The sequence below is a fragment of the Balaenoptera physalus genome, assembly GCF_965194825.1.
Source record: "Balaenoptera physalus genome assembly, chromosome: 14".
Taxonomy (NCBI): Eukaryota; Metazoa; Chordata; class Mammalia; order Artiodactyla; family Balaenopteridae; genus Balaenoptera; species Balaenoptera physalus.
The window spans coordinates 71495330-71519367 of record NC_138893.1 but is presented as its reverse complement, the minus strand read 5'-3'; the positions used below and the strand labels follow the sequence as shown (position 1 = coordinate 71519367).

The 24038-nt window shown below is 44.6% G+C and overlaps 1 protein-coding gene across 1 annotated transcript in view; it reads right to left on the bottom strand.

The window, feature by feature from the left end:
* Window positions 1-10077: 10077 nt before the first annotated feature.
* The window catches only part of FRMPD2 (FERM and PDZ domain containing 2), a 78979-nt gene continuing 65018 nt past the window's right edge, over window positions 10078-24038 (bottom strand). Inside the window, exons 25-28 of the mRNA XM_082425477.1 lie at window positions 22797-23011; window positions 20483-20581; window positions 16835-17178; window positions 10078-11155 (exon numbers count right to left, since the gene is read on the bottom strand). Coding sequence (XP_082281603.1) covers window positions 11107-11155; window positions 16835-17178; window positions 20483-20581; window positions 22797-23011 — 707 coding nt within the window. The 3' untranslated portion in view covers window positions 10078-11106. The remainder of the gene's footprint in view (window positions 11156-16834; window positions 17179-20482; window positions 20582-22796; window positions 23012-24038) is intronic.

Genomic DNA, 24038 nt, shown 5'->3' with positions numbered 1-24038 from the left:
CACCCTCTTAATAGAAACTTTCACAGAGAAAAGGATCAATTTATTAATTTTTCCTTTTATGGATTGTGCTTTTGGTGTCAAGTCTAAGAACTCATTGCCTAGCCCTAGAACCCAATCCTTTCCTTTCGTTTTTCTTCTAAAAGTCTCATAGTTTTACGCTTACATTTGAGTCTGTGATCCATTTTGAGTTTGTTTTTGTACAAGGTGTAAAGTTAATGGGACCACTGGAGTTTTTTTGTTGTTGTTATTTTGTTTTTTTGGTTTTTTGGTCTATGGATGTCCATTTGTTGAAAGGCCATTCTTTTTCCATTAAATTTCTTCTGCACCTTTGTCAAACATTAATTGGGAATACTTGTGCAGGTCTATTTCTGGGTTATTCATTCTGTCCCATTGACCTATGTGTCTCTCCCTCTGCCAGATTACACTGACTTGACTATGGTAGTTATATGGTAAGCCTTTATATTGAGTACGGTGATTCCTCCCACTTTATTCTACCTTTTCAAGATTACTTTAGCTGTTCTAGGGCTTGTGCATTTTCAGAGCACTTAAAAATTTTTATATAATGTAAATTACACTAAAAATATAAAATAAAATTTATAAAATGGATTTTAGAATAAGCTTATCTATGTCTACAAAATGCTTTGCTGGGAATTTGATAGGAATCACATTTGACCTCTAAATTAATTTGGGGAGAATTGACATCTTTACCATGTTGAGTTGGGATGTCCACTTTTGCTCTACAATTTAGTGATGAATGTGTGTATGTTTGAGCAACCTCATAAATATGGTGTGCTGGCAGATAATAGAAACTTAATAAATATTTATGGCGGAGAGGAAGGATGGGAGAGCCAGGCAAAATCTTGAAAAATCTGAATCAGTGGTTCCCAAATCTGGCCACACATACAATCCTCTGCTGAGGTTGGTAAAAGTACAGATTTCTGAGTTTCACCTCAGCCTGCTGATTCAGTCTCCAGGGTTGAGGCCAGTGGCCCTCTATTTTTAACACCCTCTATAGTTGATTCTCAGGTACAGTCAGGTTTGAAGATGTACAATACAGAAGCCAGACATGGATGCAGTTTGCAGGCAATGAGCTGATTCCCTTAGGACTGTACTGTTCTTTCTGACATTTGCCCTGAAACAAAGCAAGTGGCAGCTGCAGTCAAGTTCACCTAAGGCAAATGAACATGTCCTTCATGAGATATGGCTCAAAATGAGTAAACAGACCCAGGGAGCCAGGAAGGTCCTTTCCTATAAGGAGGAAGACTAGATTCATTTTGAACCTGTAGCCACCCATTTCTTTTCCAAAGAGGAAATAAGCAACCGGAGTTCAGCAGAGTACAAGCAGTTGCAAAGTTGTAAGTACTGTTATTTTCTCACTGCATTGCATACTTGATTAATCCCCTAACCTTGAGGTCCATGACACTGTGCAATAGGGCCCTGAGGGAGCTGATGCCAGCCCTGAGAGCATTGGAAACAAGACTGTTCAGATGCCTGGAAACTTCTTTTTCATTAATAGCAGAACAAGCCAAATAACCTGTAAGACTTTTCTACTATAAAGAAAACAGGAAATTAGAAATAAAAGTACATAGAGAAGGGTTCATAAATTAAATTTTCGAGCACAGGCTTCTTTAAACCTTTGTCATCGTTTTTGTTTGTTCTCTCTGCTATTTCAATCTTTTATTTTCAATGTAAAATGCATTATGTAAGAAATATATAAAAGTAAAGGAATTTTTAACAAAATAAAGCATATTCTCCTAATCCCATCACCCAAACACTGGGCAAATTCTATTCCACTACTGCACCTTCCCTGCTCTTCACTGTACTCCTCTGTGTGCACACATGCTTTTCTGTTGCTTTAATCGCTAGCGTACAATTTTGAGTCATTATAACAAACATTTTTCTAAGTTGTGACTTTTGGGTACTTATTTTATTGTCTTCTTGGCTGCATAATATCCCATTATGCTATTGTACTAGAACTGTCTTTTTTTCACCATGTTGTCTTTAATATTACCATATTTTATTCTATTACTATTTCTATTCTATTCTATTCTGTTCTTTTTTTCACTAAACATAATTGTTTTTAATAGTACTATATTCTAAGGCATTTCAGCCATTTTTCAGTTGTTGTTTTTATCAAGAACAATAAGATGAAGATCTTAAACAGATATTTTCTTATTCTGAATTATTTCTTTGGGATAAATTCTCAGGAATAACATTGTTAGGTCATTGGGCATAAGCATCTTTATGACTTTTGGTATTTCTGAGAATACCAGCTTCACCAAAATTTTGCCAAAATTGGATAGTATTTTAAAAAATTTTTGTGAATGTGGTGGATGCAAATTAATACATTGGCATTCATTATTTTTATTAGAATGTGTCCACCATTTGTATTTTTATCACATACATTGTCTATTGAAATCCTTTATTACTCTATTATAAATTATAATGGTCTTTCTGAATATTATAGGTATTAATATGTAGTCACAATTATGTAAATGTTTTCCCAATCCACTGCTATTATTTTTAATTCAACAAATAAATATTTATTGAACATTTACTACGTGCTAGCAATGAGTTTAGATTATTTTTCATTTAGAAAAAAATTACATTAACATTTGCTTTCAGTAGACTGTATTTTTTTTCCATGAGCATAAAATATAAAGTTTTCATAGGCTTATTTTTGCCCATAAGATATTAATTTACTCAATTATGAATTGCCCTATGGCAGGTTTGAAAACATAATCTTTATAGCTGGAGAGGGAAAAGTATGTTATTTCTGCCACATTCCCATTATTGGTAATTAATTGCTCAAACCAATGCTTGTAATACACTTGCTCTGGAAGAAAAAAATCGATGCTGAGTTCCAAATAACCATTCCAGAATTAACTTACTTTAGTTTTTTAATAGTCATATTTTAAAAACTATATAAGCTTCAGAGCATAGAAACTATTTCAAATACTAGTCAAAGGCTATCCTCACTTAATCTTCCAGAGCTGAATCTCTGGGTAGCAGTTAAGAACATGAAAGAGAATGGGGGAAATAAAGGGGACACATGCCCTTCCTTTCTCTCAAAAGAAGAAAATACCATCACAGTCATGGCAAACCATGTTATCTCAATTTTCAGGAACTTGAAAAAGAGGTAATTCTCTCTAGAATTCTTTCCAAATTCATCCCATGAGAGATGTTTCCCTAGATACTCCTAATCCGCAGGGAATGATAAATATCCTGGAATAAGAGGTCCAATAAAAACAGAAATATCTGAGATCTAATGAATCTATGGTTAGAGCCACCAGTGCCATGATTACACAAAACCTAGCCGTCCCCACTACGGTGACCACTACATCACAAATGCTTTCTCCTCTGTAAAGGCTAACAAACCAAGTCCACTTTGTTAATCCTAGTGGGCCCCTCTCCCCTGGTCCCTGTGCCCTAGTGCCCCAGCCAAACTTACAAGAGACAGGTGTACACCCTAGTCCAGGACAGGGATATGTGGGTGGCTTGCTCAGTCACAGGCAGGCTTCCTGCTCTGAGGCTTCTTACCACTAGCAGCCTAGCACAAACCATTTTCTTTCTGGGTAAGATAGTATTCCTCTGGGACAGAGGTTAGGTCTTCCTCTCTGTGACCCTCTGAGCAGATCTGACTTCCTTCCCACAAACTGACATCATTCAAAAGAAGTCTCTCTTGATCTATTTCCTTCTTAGCCCCAAGTCACCCTCCAGCTTGAAAGGATCAGGAAGCTCTCCCTCACCCTGATAAAAGCCTTCTTCACCAACTTTTCTGTAGCAATCAGCCCAGCTCTTGCCACATATCCCCTTATTTGTTGAATAAATGAATGACTAAGGATTCTGTTTTCACTTGTTTCTATCTCCCCTTCACGGGAACACTTCCACAGATGGGCAGCCTCCCCACAGTGGCACGGTCAGAGCTGCCTCAGGCATCTGGAGGCTACTCAGAACTACCTCAGAGCTGCTGCCTCTTTCACACTGACAATCAAAATGGAAAAGCACCTCAGCCTATGACCAGCGAACACAGGTGACAAGTTGGGAAGGTGAAGCAGGGGTGTAATAAGGGAAACACAGTGCTAACTTAAATGGCACCTCCAGGTATGAGAGTGCCATGGAGACAAAGGAATGGCAAAGAACAAGGATTTCTCTGAAAAGTAGAAGCTTCTTTCCTACCCTGTATTCCCAGATGCCCACCTGAAGTAGGCTGTGCATTCTCCAAGCTCCCACCTCCATTTCTCAAAATACCCTCCTGAGTGCAGTATCAAAGGCTCCTTTATCCTTCCCTCTAGGAACTCTTCCTGTCCCTCTTTCCCAGCCGGATTCCTAGTCACTCTCTCTAGAGAAACTCTCATAACCTGAATGCCAGGTTTATTCACCACTGTGAAGTTTCTGATGTCTGAAAAGGACTGAACTATGTCTGAAGAATTTTCCACATTCAATGCACTCATAAGCCTTCACACCAGTGTGAATCCTGTAATGTTCACTAAAGTGTGCATACTTGCAGAAGGTTTTCTCACACTCACTACACTTATAGAGCTTCTCACCAGTGTGAGTTCTATGATGTTCAGTAAGAGACGTGTTGTGAGCAAAGGCTTTCCCACATTCTTGACATTTATAGGGCTTCTCTCCAGTATGAATTCTCATATGCTGAGTGAGGCAGGTATTCTGGTTAAAGCACTTCCCACATTCATTGCATTTATAGGGTTTTTCTCCGGTGTGACTTCTCTGATGCCGAATAAGACAAATGCTTTGAATGAAAGCTTTACCACATTCACTGCATTTGTAGGGTCTTTCCCCTGTATGAATCCTCTGACGTTTAGTGAGTGGGGTGCTCTGAGCAAAAGTTTTGCCACATTCCTTACACTTATAGGGTTTTTCTCCAGTATGAATTCTCTGGTGTTTAATAAGGGATGGGCTCTGACAAAACGCTTTCCTACATTCCTTACATTTATAGGGTTTCTCTCCAGTATGAATTCTCTGATGCTGAGAGAGGTTTGACTTTGTATGGAAAGTCCTCACGTTCATCACATTTATAGGGTTTTTCCCCCATGTGAATTCTCTGATGTTGTGTAAGATTTGAGTGTTTGCGAAAAGAAGAGCCACATTCGTTGCATAAATAAGGTTTCTCACCATTGTAAAGTCTCTGATGATGAATGAGGTGTGTGTTCTGTCTGAACACATTCCCACATCTATTACATTTATGAGGTTTCTCACCAGTGTGAATTCTCTGATGATGAATGAGGTGTGTGTTCTGACTGAACACATTCCCACATCTATTACATTTATAAGGTTTCTCTCCAGTGTGAATTCTCTGGTGTTCAGTGAGATGTGAATGATTGCGGAAGGAATTCCCACAGTCATTACATTTATACGGTTTCTCTTCAGTGTGGATTCTCTGACACTGAGTAAGAAATGATCGACACCGAAATGTTTTCCCACACTGCTCACATCCATATGGTTTCACTCGGTATGAATTCTTTGATGTCGAACAAGGAATGAACTACGACTAAAAGTTTTCCCACATTCCTCACATGTGTAGGGTCTCATATGAGTTCTCTGATGCTGGGTAAAGGATGAGCTCTGATTAAAAGTTTTTCCACATTCACTACATTTCCAAGATTTTTTCTGTGTAGAGTGGGTCCGACATTTACTTTGGTCTGAAATCTCATTGGTGTGTATGCTACTTGTCTCCCACTGATGTAGGCTCTCTTCTGTAGAAACCCTGAGATGTGTAACAAGACTTGAGGTCAAAAGCAGGCTTCTCTCAAAATTATATTCTTGTCTAGTCATTTCTGGAGGTGCTTCCTTGTGGATGAAAGTTATTCCCCCAAAACCTTCTTGGAAAAGGCATGGTCCAGGAACCTCTCTGGGAGGGTTTTCCTTCATGCTCTCACATACATATTTTTCTTCAAATGTAGAATCCTGGTATTCATCCTCTTGGGATCTCTTTGATGCTATCCCTGGCAAATCAATTTCAGAGCCATCCTGCTCTGGAGGAGGCTTGTTCACCCAACCTGGACAAATCTCTCTTTCAATCTCTCTCTCTTCAGCTCCTTGCATATTCAACATCCACAAATCTTCTCTTTGCTTTGATTGTAGAAGACTTCAAGGTTGAAAAACTGGGAGCCCATGATGTCCTAGGGCTCCCCGCAGGGCAGCGACCACGGTCCCAGAGGTACACGGAAACCCCACTGCTCCTATTTTTACATTAATTTTGTCACTGTTACTATACAGAAGTTTTAACTTTTTCAATATTGTCAACACTGTAGTTCTTCTTTGTTATACTCTGTCAATTGCTGGCAGCCAGAGGAAGTTATTACTCCTCTGTAGATCTGATAAAACTAGAATATATTTTCTACCAGTTTTCCTATGCTTTTTTATTTAATCAAGCTGTATGTAATTTTAGTAGATGACGTGACTTTTGAATCTAAGTCATCTTTTCCATCTGTCTTAGTTCAATCTATGAAGTTGGGCTCCCTACCCCACATTGAGACTGATTGCCATGCGTCCCCCATTATATAGCACTGAGTGTTCCTTGGCTCACATTGTGGTCCTCCAGGTCTATTTCTTTTGTACACTTAATAACTCCAACCTTTAGCTTTTTAGTTTTTTTTGTTATGGTGGTGGCTATATGTCCTAATATCTGATAATGCTGGATCTGCCACTTCACTCTTCCTTTTTTTTAGATGTTCCCATCTTATTTTTCTTTCATATAATTTTTAGAATTAGAACCCAAAAGGAAAATGTTTTTAAAAGAATGTATAACCATTTGGAGTTGCATAGGAAGAACACAGAAAGATGACAAAACACATTACTCCCATGGCCTTTGAACCAAGTCTCTCAGCAGATTCCCTCGAGGGAACTGGGGGCACTTTGAAAACCATGGAAACTCCTTCAACCAATGGAGAACCCAAAAGTGCCAACTGGAACAAGGCATCTGTCCCAGAAAGTGTGACCAGTGCACCAGCGAGACTGCACCCTGTCCTGGCTTATCTTGATGTAGGAGGTTGATTCTCAAATTCTTTCACCAGGCGAAGCCCCCTGTAAGTATGCAAGGACATGTGCACACACATACACACACAGAGCTTTATTCAACATAAACCCCAGAACTGAAGAGGGGTCACGACCACTATTCAAAATGAGTTTCAGAAGTGACAGGCATGATTTTTTTGAAGTTACTTCTTAACAACTGGGCCAGACACTCCATCCCAGGTCACCTTCTTAGGGCCCCACTGGCCTCTTTCCTTATTGTGGAGTATGTGGGTACATTCTTTGGACCAACATCTGAGGGCTTTTCCATGTGATCACAGTCAGAAGGATGTCCAGGCAGAAACCCTCAGGTTCTGCCTTGGGAGACTGTCCCACTTTCTCTGTTCACCTAGAACAATAAGCAGCTTTTACTGGGTCACCCTGCCATTTGGCCAGCAGCCTTCCCTGAACAGAACAGTTCAGTTGCCTTCTTAATCCCACTGGACAGCAGGGGTTGTTTTAGCCTCATAAGAGAGAAATAGTAGGACTCATGACACGTGATGGAAAGACACGTGTGTCACACAACTCTACGTGGACAGGCACATTCTAGGGGAAATGTAAAAATGCACCAAAAGTAGAATCAGATAGCAGCAGTATGAATCTGCCCCTGCTAGCTGTATGATCTTGGACAAATTAAATAAACCTTCCAAGCCCCATTTATAAAAGAGGAATAAGAATACTGCTCAAAGTTGAAATGAGGATTAAATTAAATCATTTATAGAAACCACCTATATACTATTACTGTCGTAATATCTAAAAGGACCAAATAAAATAATTTGTTATACAGTTTTAAAAGATGCATGACTCCATCTATAAGCAAAGTCCTCTTATACCCTCCAAAACTTCTCCATACTTCCAGGATGAAAGAGAGAATATATACAACAGAGGCCCTTAACTTTTGGGGGTTTGTTCTCCTAGAGAACTTGGAGAATGTTAAGAGCTGCTTTTTCCAAAAGAAGCAGCAAGTCAACATTCTAACTGTAGAGCTCCCCAGGTGCCTTGAAGCACATCTGTGGGCAGCTCCATGGAGCCCAGTCTGAGAACTCAGGCCTTGGGCACCCACACGTGTAGGCCCGCCTTCTGTCAGCAGGGAAGGTAAGTGACTGTGACAGGACTCAGCCTAACTACGTCCCAAGCCGTCATCCATAGCTGAGGGCTATTCCATCCACCCTGGATCCTGACACCTTTGCCATAAACCAGTACTTCTCCTCACCCACCCCACACCCCATGTTAGGGCACCAGTCCTTTGTCTACATGGAGAAAAAAACGACGGCATTGAATGCGTTAATAAGGTTGCATCATCTCACTGCAGTAATTTCCTCCTTTATGATTAAAAGTAGCTAACACTTTTTGAGTCGTTACTATATGCCACACAGTGTGCTAAACATGTGAGCCACGTTGTCATCTAACCCTCCCAGGAACAACATGAGATGGATTTCGTTATCTCCACTTGGCAGTCAGTTAGCTGAGTCTTAGACGGTTTAAAAGTCACTTGCTGCTGGTCATTTAGCTAGTGAGTGGCGAAGTCTAGCTTGGAGCCCTGCTCTCTGCTGCCTCCCCCCACGGCACTGCAGATCTCCTGGGACATTTCATAAGTACTAACACTTATAGGCCTTAATTACTGCCCTGTGGATCCTCAAAGCTCTGCTTACCTTATCTTCTTTTAGCTCCCCAGCCCTGAGGAGCCCCCTCTGGGAAGATTGCCCTCCACATATAAGCTGCTCCCTGCTTGCTGCACACTTTCGTGAATCTGTAACGCATCATTCCCAAAGTTGTCAGAGTGTCTGACTTCCCCATAAATGGCATACAGGGTCTTCAAAGCCTCCATGTCATCTCCTCTACCAATGTGTTGCTTCCTATTTCAGATAAGAACCAGCCCTTTCGTCATATTTGAATTTCAAATATCCACCCACCTTTATCAGCTTGCCTGCCACTGTCCTTTAAGAGTCCAGTTCAATCATTTGTGATGAAAATGTAGCTGGGACACAATGAAATGAAAGTGAACGAGAGTGTTTCAATTATACCTAAACCTTCACAGTCAGTGCCTTGGTAAGTTTTGATGTGTCTTGAAAATGTATTTATCTGAAAGTTTCTTGAACACTGAGCATTTTTCAAATATTGGAACTATCTATGTTGTATGCACTTTAACAGAATGCTGGGTGGTTTACCAACTGGTCAAAAGTTTAACCCTCTCTACTTGAAGTCTGACGGTTTTTATTATACTTACTCCTCCCACGTCTTCATCAGTCTGATCTGACTCCAGCCTGGTCACCCAGTCCCAGCTTCTGGCAGCACCTTGTGTCAACAGTTTGACTTTCTTGATCAAGAAAGAGCTCACTGTGTTGAGGCACAGGGGCTGTTGAGAAGGGCCACATTACATGATACCAAGACTCTTCTCTGAAATACATTTAGCCCAAGGGCAGTCAGGAGCAGACAAAGTAGGAATCAGAACTTTACCAGCAACCCACCGAAAGAGAGAGGCCCGAGGAGAGATGGTGGGCCCAGCCACATGCAGGAGGCCGCAGAGGAGAGCACTGAGCAGGGGGTCCATGGAATGGGAGACCTGGGGTTGAATTCTGACTGTCACTTACTTATCTGTCACTTACTATATGACCCTAGGAAAGTCCTAAATGTGTCATCTGTAAAATGGGAATGACAATAACCCTATCTCATAGGGTCGTTGCCATGGAACATGTACCATGAAAGTGCCATGATGAGGTATGACCCGAAGAGGGACTGCAAGGGGAACATGGTGATGTGCATAGACCATCACCCAGCCAAAGTGGAGACACTGAGCCCCACTAGAAGAACTCAGCCCAGCCTCATTCCACCCAGACAGAGTGATACCCACCTGAGGGTGCCATCATCTGGGTCTTCAGCCTCCTCAAGTTCTTCCCACTTGCTGTCACTCTCATGGAACTCTTCTGGAGGCAAAGACTCTGAGAAAGTACCCCAAGGACAGAACTGCGGTAAAGGAATGGTCCCTGAATCTGCCTTCAAACATTCTCCACAGGGTAGCTGGTCTTCCAATGTAGAGTTGATTGTAGGATATGTTTCATCTTCCAAGGTGAGAGAAGGGGCTTCAGGTAGATGGCACACGTCACCTTCATCATCATCACTGTACAATTCAGGACTAGAAAACAGAAACCCACGTGTCTTCCAGCATTGATCAGAAATTCCTCTCCCCACCTTCCCTTGCTTTCAGGATGCTCATCATGACACATCAGAGGCAAGCCAGCCAGGCTTGAAACAGTTCTTGCCAGAGACTGCTCTGGGGTCAGGAGGTGAACAGTGAATACGGCATGGCCCTTGACCTGGAAGAGCCCCTGATTTAATGGGAAGAGCGAGCAGTGAACAAATGTTAGAATCAGGTAGTAAGTGCTATGTTAGAGGCAGCACAGAGCCTTATGGGAGCAGGGGGAGCTCCTTACTGAGTCCAGAAGACAATGGGGGAACTTGCCAGAGGACATGGATCAAAAGCAGAGCTATGACCCAGTTTTAGGACTGACGCTTCCTATGGGAAGATAGTCAGACCTCAGGCAAGTTTATTAACTTCTCTAGAACCTCAGTTTTTTCATCTGAAAAATGGGAAGGTTAACAAACTTATAGGAGCATGGGGATGCTTACATTAAATAATTCTGATACACCCACCCATGGCTCCTGGTACAGGGTAAGCTCTCAGTAAATGGAAGATGTCATGATTACTACTATGATTACGTTTGCTATTTTGACAGAGGAATTAGATGGAAAGGGCCAAAGCAAGAGGCTGGGAACAACTCAAGCAGGTGACCTTCAAAGCACTCTGCCCAAATATCAGGTCCTTTTCAGAGCTCTGAAACAGTGCCTATTTGGAGAGGCAGCCAGCTGGAGTGACATTTAGTCCCTGTGTGACATAGGAAGCAGATGAACGGTGAAGTTCATTGGTTGGCAACGAAGACGCAGAAGCAACGGGGAAAGAATAAGCCTTCCAGGGGCTGCCGAAAGTCACCACACACGTTTTTGATTATAAAGAGCAGTCCATGAAGATGACAGAGCATTGGGCACAGTGCTTCCAACATGCAGACAGCATACTCAGAAAATATCTGTCGAGAGTCTGGTTAGAGAAGATGAGTAGGAGAATCTAAAAGAAATGCACATAGGTTGAGCTTTGTACCAAATACATGGATCCTTGTTTATCAGCCTCCTTCCCCGTCCCCAAATCAATGGGTTGGCTTTGTCAGTGCCCCTGCCCTCCCTTTCCCTTTCCTGCAATACCTCTTTCCCTTAAAATCAGCGCTGGCACCTCCTTATAGCTACAAGCCCCCAAACACCCATGTAGCTGGCCCTCTTCCCCAGTAGGGCTGCAGTGTTGGTCCCAACCTGAGTTTTGCTGTCAAAGAGACATCATTTCTGCTCATGAGAGATACAGAGTTCATGTAAATGGGCATTTCCTGTAAATATACACGCACATATGTTTAAAAAGAAGACCATATGCATAAGGACTAAAGAGGAACATTCACTTTAAGAAAACAATATCTTAAAATTGCTAAGCTCTTTAAGGAAAAATTGATTTAACACCTTAAAGTATTTGACGAAATTGTGCAGAAAATGTGTTTTCTTATAAACATAGGGAGGGAATACCACGGAAGTTTTGTCAAAGGACAGGAAATCCAGCTGGTGCCCAGGCCCACCCTGCCGCTGCTCCCCCGCCCCCCAGCAGCAACCCTCTCCTTCCCTCGCTGCGGAGAAGCAGGTGGCAACACTGCAGCGCCTGGCTGTCCACGCCTCACCTCCCACTGCCGTGCTCCTCCAACGTTTGTAATAAGCTCCTTGCTCTCCAGGTTGGATTTGGGGCTCCAGCTACTGGCCCTGCCCGGAGAGAGACTCAGGGAGGCCATCAGCCTGAGAGGCAAGAGGCAAGGCCGTTGGGTGTCCAGAGGGGGCTCAGTGGTCTCCAGGGTGACATCTTGGCCATTATCTCAGGGAGAATAACTGCCTTTCCATCCACCCTTCCACGCAGGCCACCAGGCTGCTCTTGGAGCTCTGACCTGGAGTTTGCTTGTGGGCACGGGGAAAAAGAAGTGAGGCAAGAAGAGGTCCAGAAAGGCCCGAGAGAGCCCACCAGGCAGAGCCTATTTCCCGGAAGGGGTGAGCCTTGGAGATTTGGAGAATTTGATAAGATGTTTTGGCATGTGGACACGCCAGGGAGAGAGTCAGAGTCCTTCCCCCAGGGCTCAAGGCCAGCTCGGGACCTGGGGGTAATGCAGCAGGGCTCCATCCAGAACCTGAAGGGATCAGAGTGCCCCGAGCTCTCTGTTTACCCCCGGGTACATTTTATGACCTCAGCTCCTCCCTGCCCTCATTCTCTCCCTCCCAAGCTGTCTGACAAAAGGAGCCTCCTGTAGACAGATGGTACTTAGAGGAGAATCTGGAGACCCCACCTGGGTCTCCTCAGGTGTGCCCAGCTGCCTCCTCCACACAAGCTGGCAGGGCCCTGGCACCAGGCCTCCCACCAGATCCTGCAATTCTTCAGCGACTGCTTTTAAGGAAAGGAATCCCAGTTCAGCTCTGAGGTCAGTGAAATCATCGTGAAGCCTCTGCTTGCTACAGGGTATTTACTGAGAGTGGAAGACACCATGCCCAACATCCCAGGAGGGCTGTTCCTTAGAAACCTGAGCCACCAAAATCACATTCACCTTTCAGGAAGACAAGTCAAATGAGTAGACGGCATTTCAGGCCTGAAATACCTGGTGTTGTAATTGCCCTATTTACTACGGGTAAACTCACAACAAGGTCGGGTTTTGTGTCTCTTCATGTGAGGCTCAGCCTTCCCCAGCTCTCCAGCACCAGGCCCGCCCCACATCCCCATTACCCTGGTGAGTGCCACTGGGACTTCCTGCTGGTGCCAAGTTTAACATCTGGGGGGTTGTGTTTGCAGTGTTTCTAAGACATTAAGTAGAGATGTTCAGTGGATTGCTGGGGGTGAAGTTCAGTTGATAATCCTAAGCTGGAGTTCAGTAGTTACGAGTCATGAGAGTGGGTGTGTATGGGGGTGTCCCCAGGGAGCCTGTCAGCCTGCAGAGAGAACCCAGCTGAAGGCAGCGCCCAGCCCCAGCCTGCCATGGGCTCTGCTCTGTTGGGTTAGACCACTGCCGCTCCTGGCCAGGCACCTGCCCCACTCACTCCTCTCAGTCACACTTTGGCTGCAGAGCAGGCCTTCACAGGGGTCACCCGTGTCCTCCCGTTTGACCGACAGCCCTGCTCACCTAGCAGCTCATTCAACCCTCGGCCAGCTACTCTGAGGTCACACCTGGCATGGCAGCTGCAGTTGAGTTAGACCCTTAATCTCCTAATCATCCTTTGCTATTCCAGGAACACTGCCCTCCCCAGAACGTATACAGTAACTTTAGGTTCATTTCAAGGACCTGGTTTCATTTTGCATTCTTAAATAACCATGAAGACTTATACCCTCACCTTCTCTAAATGATACTTGCTGAAAATAGATGCATTTTAATTACAGGAATATAAGTATATATGCTAGGGGAGAGAGACAGAGACAGAGATAAAGGAAGGAAGGAAGGGAAGGGAAGAGAAATAACCTTAAACACTCTGCAACGACCAACTTCTCACTCAATGAGTTTAAGCCCTGAATTGAACGTGAGTGGGAAACTTGAATCTGCCATCCCTTCATTCCTATGAGGCTAGCATTTAAAGATAAGCATTCTGCAGTCAGCATGGCCCATAAATGCAAGTCACCAGACTTCATCTGAGGCTCAACCAAAGAAAAAGTAATCTCCTCCCACACCAAGGGAGAAAAACATCACATCTCCCAAAGTGATGTTCAGGGTAATGTGACTTGATATGATTTTACCTTATGCCCTACTTTAGAAACTACCCTTGCATCAGATGCAACTCCAGCCAAGTACCAAGTCCTCTCTCTGGAAGATACACAATTCCAGTGTTCCTCTATGAAAATGTACTGTACTGCTTTATTACATGTTTTACGACGATCTACTACTGTATGGTAGTAGTATGTGTACAGTGTGGTAAAAGAAGAGAACAGGGAAAGAAGAGTAAAACTTCGTCTTCTCCATGAACACTCTGGGTTTGCTGGGGTGCTGGCAGCCACTAGACTATAGGAAGTAACCACCTGGTAGATGGTAAGATCTGGCAGTTTGTTGGGAATTTTAATTGACTGCGACTTGTTTTTTAGCTGAAAATGGCTCAGGAAAGGGAAGGAAAACTGTCTTGAGTTAGTGCTGCGTGCGTGCCAGGCTCTGGACTAGTGCTCTGCATGTGTTATTTCTTTTGAAGGGCACAGCACCCTGTGGAGTTGTCACGGTCTTCATTTACATTTGAGAAGCCTCAGGCTCAGGAAAGACAACTCTCCAGACACACTAGTAAGTGGTAGAGCTGAAACCAGGGCTATATGATCAAGAAGTCAGTACTCTTTTTGATCTAAACTGCAGAAAGAAAACTTCACTCAGGGATGCCAGAAACAAGAGGCAGTTACCTGGGGCAGCCACCTCAGAACTGAGCTGTGGATATTCAAGGGAGATCCACAAAGAACCACAAACCCACTTTGGAATCGTAATTCTGACCCTACCCAGGAGCTGGGGGAACTGTGTCCAGGGATTGCTGAGCCTGTGCCATGCTTTTCCTCCTGTAGGGGGCAGTCACTAACTATATGTGCTTTAAGTACAAGCTAAGGTCCCATTGGAGGAGAAACTAATATGGCTTGAGTCCTTCCTTTGTAGAGAAAGAAAGTTTCCTGAATGGAAGAGAGAAAACGCAGTACAAGTGAAACACAGTAAAAGGAAATGTGAAGAGGCAGAGCGCTGCCATCACCAGGGCTGTGGGAGGTAAGTACAAGGGGGAGGAGTTGGTGATGGAGGGAGTCAGGGTAAAGAATAGCAAGGCTGCCACCCTGTAACTCCATGGACCACATGGCCTGGGCAGCAAACATGGGGCAACAACCAAGACGGAATGATGATCTGGGGCTCCACCAGAATGTTCTGAAGAAGCTCTTAGTATAATTCTAGGAAGGGGCAGCCCCCTGTGAGGATGGCAGATTTTGGACATCTGGTTACCCTTGCAAGTAGGAATGCTAAGCCAAATTTAATTTGATTCAGAAATATAAAATGATGTGATGTTTCTTATTTTTTTAAAAAAGAAATTAAAAAAAACATAGGAGGAAAACATATCAGGATTTATGAGTAGAAGATAGAGAAAGGCAATTTTCACATCAGTATAAGGAAGAACTTTCTGATCAACAGCTACACGATGATAAAATGGGCCACCTCAATAGGCAGCAACTTCTGCCTCCCTGGAGATATTCAAGCAAAAGCAGGCCCTCTACTTCAGGGATGTCACAGAGCAGATTCCAGCATGGGATATGAAGTTAGATGAGACCATTTTTATATGGAACAACCCTGAATTTCTGTGAGTCCATGAATGAGACAGTGACAACCTACAGTAATAATTAGTTTAAATACTATTATTAATAAGTAATAATTATATTATATTAAAGGCACATGGCAAGTCAAACTCCAGGCTTGTACCTAATCCTAGAGTCACTTTATAATCCAGTCCATCACCCCAAACTATCTATCAGTAAAACCTTTAAAAATCCAAAAGAGTGGCCCCATGTCTACAGGGAAGTACTGCTCCTTTTATATTTCCTACAAGATCATACGAATAGTTGTCCTTGGATAAATCTCTGTAGGTTATTTCCTTTATCATTTGATCAAGTATATCAATTACTGCCTAGAATGCAAATGTAAGGAACTATACATACACTCGTGCTTATGCATTTTCAAACAATGAAAATGAATACCACTGATGAACGTGCTTGCCCACTCTGTTCTACTCTGCAGAGGAGTTGGATTTTGTTTGGTTGGCACAATACAGTATACTTTAAAAATTGTATCTGGATGCTTCTAGGAAACATATGCCTGGCTCCTGTCTGTCACAGATCTCACCCTGCCTAATTGCATTACCCCAGCCGCTTCATAGTTCATGTCACCTACTAGTCCCTATAGATTTGCCCTTGTCAATCATCTTCTAGGATGACCAACAATTAAGAGCTATTTAATATCAGTGGGTTTATACAGTGTCAAACACAAACCATTGTTCCCCGTTGTTTGTCTGCTTTGTGCCCATGCATCTAGTTAGCACACTCCTAGGAGCAATGTCTCACCCTCTCTCAGTATTTGTACCCCTCTCTCTGCTCCTAACAGGTTTCCAAGTACCCTGGGTATGTGTAAAAATACTCATCAAACTGAATGAAAGAGTTTGTTTTCCATCAGAACAGGACTGAGAAGTGGAAATACTCAGGGATGGATGAGCACAAAAATGCAGACTATGTTAAAAAACAAATGGCTATTAAAATGAATGTTTCAGTCTGGTTTTGAAGATGTAGATTTGCTTTTTTTTCTTAAGCTGGTGTTGATTATAAAGCATTATATTAGCAATAGAAATGATGTACACAAGGGAACCTCTTTCTTACCATGGTGCTTCAAGAGGCCATGAGGGATGCAGGACAAAGGTTTGTATGTGGGGAAGAAACCCCAAGGCCTGCCATCTGTAGTCTCCAAGGGTACTGGAGGACCTCTGGGTGGGGTTTGCTTTCCCAAAAGCTCACAAGTTGTGGTTACAGCAGCTCCAGATTGCATGCTTCTCTTGTCTCTTCCTCCCCTACAATGCCCAGAACAGTCCTGGCCCAGCAAGCATCTGAGCATAGTTATTAATTGTTTGATTGTAATTTCTAGCACTGACATGCATACAATTTATAATATGTCTGCAAAGGGGTGATCCTTACCTTTCAAGTCTCCTGATGTCACAAACTGAATAGCAGTTTTGCCTCATATCGTTTTCCAAAGAGGTAGCCAATGTTGATGCATCCATTTCTTGGTGAAGTCTCAATAAATGAGGGTAGGAATCCCGAGGACGAGTCAAGGAAGTGGCCCAGGGTCTCTCTGTGTCTTGGTCCCATTGTGCCTCTCTGGTGGCCTGTTGGAAAGACTGTGGCCTGAGACCCAGGCCTTCCCCTGCATCTGCAGAGGCACTGTCCCTCTGGCTGTCCTCTTGATCCAGGCTGGGGCTCTGCTCTGAGTCAGTGCATGTTGCCCTGGTGAATTCTTTGTCTGCTGAGAGCACAGGTGTCTATTGAAAGAAATGCTAAGGATTACTGGATCCACGGTGCACACTGAGCAAAATCTAAATATTGCTTTGGTACCAAAGTTGGTACCAATCCACCCCTTTTCTCTGTTCTTCAAATGAGTGTCTGTACTCACTATTTCTGTGTCCCCTCCTTCTCCTTTGTACCCACTCCAACCAGGCTTCTGTCTCCATCATTCCACTGAAAGAGCTCTGATTAGGATCTCTAGTGACCTACATCTTTCTAAAGCCAAAGGATAATTCTCTGTCCTCATCTCACTCTAACCCTCAGCAACATGCAGCATAACTTGTCCCTCCTCCTTCTTGAGAATGTCCCTTACGAATTTACTCTACTTAAACGTTGAGTTTACCCTGAACTCCGCCCTTACCTGGACCACTTCCCAGGCCCCTTCTCAGTCTCATGTGCTGTCTCATTTCTTTGGACCAGACCGCTCAGTGTTGGGGTGTCACATGGCTCACTTCTCAGCCCTCTTCTTGACTTTTTCTGTACTCCTTCCCGCGGTGATCTCATCCAATTTATGGCTTTCAGTGGCATTATTTGCTGACAATTCCAAATTCGCTTTTTCCAGCCCTGACCTCACACCAGTTCTCCACAAACAACTACCTAACAGACATCTCCATTGAGTGCTCCACAAACATTTAAGTTTACACACTGTCAAGAGCTACTTCTTCTCCCCCATGTACTTTAAACTGCTCCCTCCAAGCACATCCTATCATGGTAAGTGGTGCCACCATTCATCCAAGTTGATCAAGCCAAACTCTACTCTCTGTCCTCACACCCATATCCAATCCAAAAGTCATCCCATGGGCTCTACCTCCCAGTCACATCCCAAATCTGACCACTTACCAGCTATTTGGCTACAACCTGAGTCTAAGCCACAATATCTCACCTGAATCGCTGCCAACTTACCTGCTCCACTCCATCTCCACCAGCAACCTAAGTGACCTCTCTAAAGTACAGACCAGATGAGGCCACATTCCTGCTTCACCCTTCACCCTCCCACCCCTCCCAGCTCAGTGGCTTCCTGTTGCAGCCAGGATGGAATCAGCACATTACCAAGACCTACAAAGTCACACATGGTGCAGTCCCTGACTCCCTCTACAACTCCTCCATTCCACACTCCCCTTCATTAGCTACTGCCCAGGCACAACCATTATCTTTGTGTCCTTCAAACCTCCAGGTCATTCCTGTCTCAGAGCCTTTGCATTTGCTATTCCTTCTGCCTGGAATGACCTTATTCCAGATGTTTGCACAGCTGCCTCCTTCTCATAACTACTTTATTCTAGTTCTGAACTAAATACTCTCTTCCTTGGTCTTCAATCTGACCTCTGGAGCCACGTGAATGAATAAAAATTCTTCTTGCACTTGGTCCTCAGGTATAAGGAGAGAGGAAGCATGCCCACCATTCCTTACCCCAAGCCCTTCCCACTAGATGCATCTGGGCTCTCCTTGGGGGAGCTCTTCTCCAGGACAGAAGGACAACTCTTTCCCTGGCATTACCAGAAATCTCACAAAAACACTGGGTACCAGCCCCTTGGCCTGATCTTTGTGTGTATGAAGCTTGACCCTCCCCTGCCCTGTTCATTTGCTTAACACAATTGCTGTCATCTACCTTCTTTTCCAAACTGGCAACTGGAAACTTTCAGATTTCCTTCCTATAGCTCTTTTCTCACCAAAGTTGGTATCAAATGACCTCTTGGAGTCCAAGCATCAAGAGGATCTGGGTCACCAAGTCCCTGTGCTGTCTCTAGTGACTGTCACCCTCAGTGATGATAAGTGATTGATTTTATCCTCATCTTATCCACGTTTCAGATGAGGAATCATGAGACCTAGAGAAGTCAGGCAAGTGCCCAAGGTCCTTGCAGCAAACAGAGCAGGTGCAGGTGATTCCAGGGCGCTCACACAGGTCCCCCTCCACAACTGAGGCCATCAGCCCCCAGCTGCCAGGACTGCTGGCTGCTGGCAGCTTACAGCTATCCCCTCCCCAGGAATTGTGCTCAGCTCAAGGGAACTGCCTCGGCCAAAGTTAGGCCCCCTCCCTTGGGGCAGCTCTTACCCCAGCGCTGGTTGATGCAGAGAGCAAAGGTACGGGCTCTTTTGTCCCAATTCGGGACAGCTCTGTGGGGCCATCCCAGCTTCAGAGCTCCCTGTGAGGTCAGCCAAGGCCCCTGCTGCAGCTGCAACACATTTACTTCCCCTTCTGCCCAGCCCTGCTTCTCTTGCCTTCACAAGGGTGTTCCCAAGAGCCGGCCCCATAAACCTCCTGCACTCCAATCTCTACCGCAGAGTCTGTGCCCAAGGACTCAACAGGTGGCATTGTGATGGTTAATGTTATGTGTCAACTTGGCTAGGCCACAGTACCCAGATATTTGGTCAAACACGAATCTAGATGTTTCTGTAAAGGTATTTTTTAGATGAGAGTAGCATGTAAATCAGTAGACTTCGAGTGAAGCAAATCACCTTCTGTAATGTTGGTGAGCTTCGTTCAATCAGTTGAAGGACTTAAGAGAAAAAAGACTGAGCTCCCCAAGAAAGAATGAATCCTGCCTCCAGACTGCCTTAGGATTCACCCTGCAACACCAGCTCCCCACTGGGTTTCCAGCCAGCCAGCCTGCTCTGCAGAATTTAGACTGGCCAGGAACCATGATCACGTGAGCCAATTCCTTAAAATCTCTCTCTGTCTATGTCTCTGTCTCTCTCTCTACACACACACACACAGACACACACACACACATATCCTATTGGTTCTATTTCTCTGGAGAACCTAATACAGGCATCAATGTAAGAATTCTGAACTGTCCTGATTCCAATGCTTCCCTTCTTTGCACTAGACTATACATGCCTAATTCATGTTTTAGAAGGGTGGACATATATCCTTCTTTTTTTTCTCTCCATTTCATTCCTCAGAATGGAAATTCTTACCTTCCCTTCATTTGGTTTTCTATCTACTCCCGTTGCTCCTGGTTTCCCCTCTCTGGTGCTTAGACTGCCAGAGAACCTGGCTCTAGAAGTTTCACAGCCAAGATCTAAACATGTAACCATCTACAGGAAGAGCCAAATATTGGGAGAGGCTGAAGCAGGGAGAGGAAGGGGAAGGCAGAGGTAGGACCTCATGAACTTGTCACAGACTAATTGACGTTTGGGGGCCAGCTACTTTCCTGCCCCAATGAAAGTAGATGGCGTTGAACACTACCAAAAGCAAAGCTGGGCTTCTCAGGACCCACCAGACAAGAAAAGGAGTGCCTGAACCTGAGGCATGTGGAGAGAGCACAGGGCACTGCCCCTTACCTGCCAGCCCTGATCCATCTCAGGCAGCACACCTGGCAGCGGTCGGCAAAGCAGGAGCGTGACTTCCTGTGAGGCTCCGCGCAGTAAATGCAGCACCTCCTATGAGAAACCAAAATCCATGGTTACCTGTAGGGCTGTGGAGTGTCCTCCTCTGTGCTCTCCACTACCTCCCGGGCCCCTCCCCCCCCCAACCTTGATCTGTTTCTTGGCTCCAGAGAACTTTGGAGGACACCGCTGACTTCCCAAAATGCATGGATCCAAGGCCACCGGCCTGCGGTTCCCACAAAGATGATGCACCGATGCTGAGCTGGAAATGGCCAGGGTCTGCTTGGGGCCTTTTGATGGCAGCATCTGCCAATACTGATGCCTTTTCTTCAGCGAGAGAGTGAATCAAGCAAATGACTCTTCCCATCTCAACCTCCTTTCCCTCTCTAACCACCCCCACCTCAGGGGCCACCGGTCACGTAGATGCCACCACCTCAATCTCTAAAGCCTGACCCTCAGCCCTGAGCTTCTGCCCAGGGTCAGCTCGGGCCCTCGGAACCTCTCACCTGTGAAACTGCAGTGACTTCCTCTCTGCTCCTTGCCTCCTCCACTGTCACCCACGTCCCTTCCTCCACATCATTAACATGCAGTCGTTCCAAAATACACATATAACCAGGTTCTTCTCCTGCTGAACCCTCTCTCTGGCTCACCTCACTCAACATAAGCACAGCACCCAGAACCTGTTCTTACCTGCCACTGCCTCTCACCCTGCTCTCTCTTCCACCTGCTCCTCCCTGCACCCACTTCCTAAGCTCCCACCATGCTGAACCTCTTGCTCCAAGCCACCCGCTCAAAGCCCAGGGCATGAGGTTGCCTGAATAGCTCTTATTACCTATCTAGACCATGATTTCTCAACCTCTCAGCACTATTGGCATTCTAGGCTGGATAACTCTGTTGTCAGAGCTGTCCTGTGCATCGCAGGATGCTGAGCAGCATCTCTGGTCTCTACCCACTAGATGCCAGTAGCATCCATTAGTTGTGAAAACCATAAACGTCTCTGGTCTTCACCAATTGTCCCAAGAGGCAAATTCACCCCTACCTGGAACCACTGATCTGGATACTACTCAGTACCCCCAGCTGCAATGGACTGCCATAGAACGGGCTCCTTCCCAGTTCCCTGGTGCAAGCACGGGAGCAGGGCCTTTTATCTCTCATGACACTTATTTCCCGCAGTGAGAATTGTTCTCTTGTCTATCCCACTACCCCCATGAGCTCTGAGACCAGACCGTATGAACTGTCCGCCTCTCTGTCTTCAGTTCCTCGTACAGTTGCTGGCCCAGCAGCGGTTCTCAGAGGATGATCCTGGGTCAGATGAAGGATGCAGGATGGATGGAGGTATCCCCACCCTGATGCTGTTCTGAGGATCCTCCACCCCTCCCCATCCCACCTAGAGCCACTCTCCACCTTCGTCTGCCTTGCTCTGTGCCCTGGAGGTAGACCTGCGTGGGCTGCAGAGGCTTCCTGCTGGGCTCAGCCAATGCGAGGGTGAACAGGGATCAGAGCCGAGGAGGAGAGGGAGGTCCAGGTTTGCTTTCCTGCCTTCCTCCCCATGGGGTTGTCACAGGATGACTATATCCCTGATCCACCCAGCTCACTCAGTCTCTAGGATCTGGTAACTGCTCCTACCCATCTCCCTTTGGACTTGGGGGGTAGGGAGGGTGAATAACTGCACCCACTGTTCCCAGCCCCAGGGCTCTATACTCTCCCTTGAGTTTCCCAACAATCTCCGCACCTTTATTAAACTTTCTCAAATGGCCCAATTTCTGCCAGGACCCTGACTGATATGTACAATATTTCATTGAGATTTTATGCTATAAGATTAAGAAATGTCCACTTTTTACTTTCTTTTTTATTACATTTTTGATCATACACACGACAACAAATGCAACACTACACGTCAAAGCGGTAAATTTAGTAGAGAAATGGGAAAGAGGGCAGAAAGGGACCCAAGGTAGCCCGTTGAGCCCTCACACCCACCTCTGGGAGTGTGTGTTAGGAGACCTTTAGCCAGCACAGAAGCCAGGGTTTTATCTTCAGTTTCATTACGAACCTAATGAGAAGCAAGGCTTACTCAAGGTCAGATACTTAAGAATTGAGATGGAAATTTTAATATGAGTATGTTCTGCCAATTTCTCTCTTTATGTGATCCAAATCCAGGCTCCACGTGTGATTTCCGGGAGCCCAGAGCATTCCCCATGGTGGGTGGCCCTGAAAGGAGCATGGCTGACCTCAGCCTGCACACAGGGCTGAATCCCTCATGGTCTCCCACCTGGAAGTCGAGGCCTTCCGTGGGCCTTCCGTTCACAGCCAGGATAATGTCACCAGCTGCGATGGCCCCATTCTCCTCTGCCGGCTGCCCAGGGAAGAGCCGCTTAATCCTCACAAGATCGTTCTTGAAATGGCCACAGCGTTCACTCTCCATCTGCACGAAACTGAATCCCAAACCACTGGCATTCTTTTTTAGCTTGACTTCAAACCTGGGACCTGTATCGTGGGATGTGAATGAGATCCATCCTTCAGTAGATTACAAATGAAATTGGCCAGCCTCAAAATGCAAATTGTCAAGTAAATGAATTATTCCTGTTTTACATTAAAAGATTTCATTTTGCTCATTTTTATGACAGAGTCCATTATACCTGTTATAGGTCAGTGTCATCCAATGGAAATATGTGAACTGCATATGCAAACCACACACATAATGTCAAAGTTTTCAAATAGCTACATTTTAAAAAATAAGAGGAAACGGGTAAAATAAACATAATCATATTTTATTTAACCCAACATATCTAAAATATTACCATTTCAACATGTAACAACACGAAAAAATTATTAATGAGGTACTTTACATTCTTCTTATGATCTAAGTCTTTAAGACTCGAGTATATATTTTATCAGTTTGGAGTGGTCACACTTCAAGTACTCAATAGCCACATGGGCAAGTGGCTACCATATTGGACAGAGCAATTATAGACAATCAACAAAGCTTATATGTAAAAATATAACTTAGAGATGTACACAATAGGCCCAAATCATTTAGTAAAACTTGAATCACATATATTCCTATTACCCTTTTAGAACCAGAGTCATTTTTTAGTATACTTGAAAAAAAAATTTTGCATAATTAGACCATGGAGATAATCACGGCCAACTCTATGAAAATGTTTTAGCTGCCATTTTGTTCAGCCCTATGTAGTGACCATAAGACAAAACAGCTGCTTCTGGGCACCCAAGATGGATACAGCCCCAAGAACTTATATGGTCTGGCAGCCAAAGAGGCCTCTGGGCCTCCCCTACTCTACTTTCACCACCTCAGTTGGCAATCATTCAATAGAGGGACAGAGCACTGATTTATAAACTATGATTTGGGGCAAGAATGAAAGTGTCTGAAGCAGTTAGGTTCAGGTATGTCGTATGACCAGTTTCACCATCACCATCGTCTGACCCCTTTAGCTCATTCTGTATTCAATTTCTCAAAGGCCCTCACTGGAGTGAGCCGAGGAGCAATGAAAGA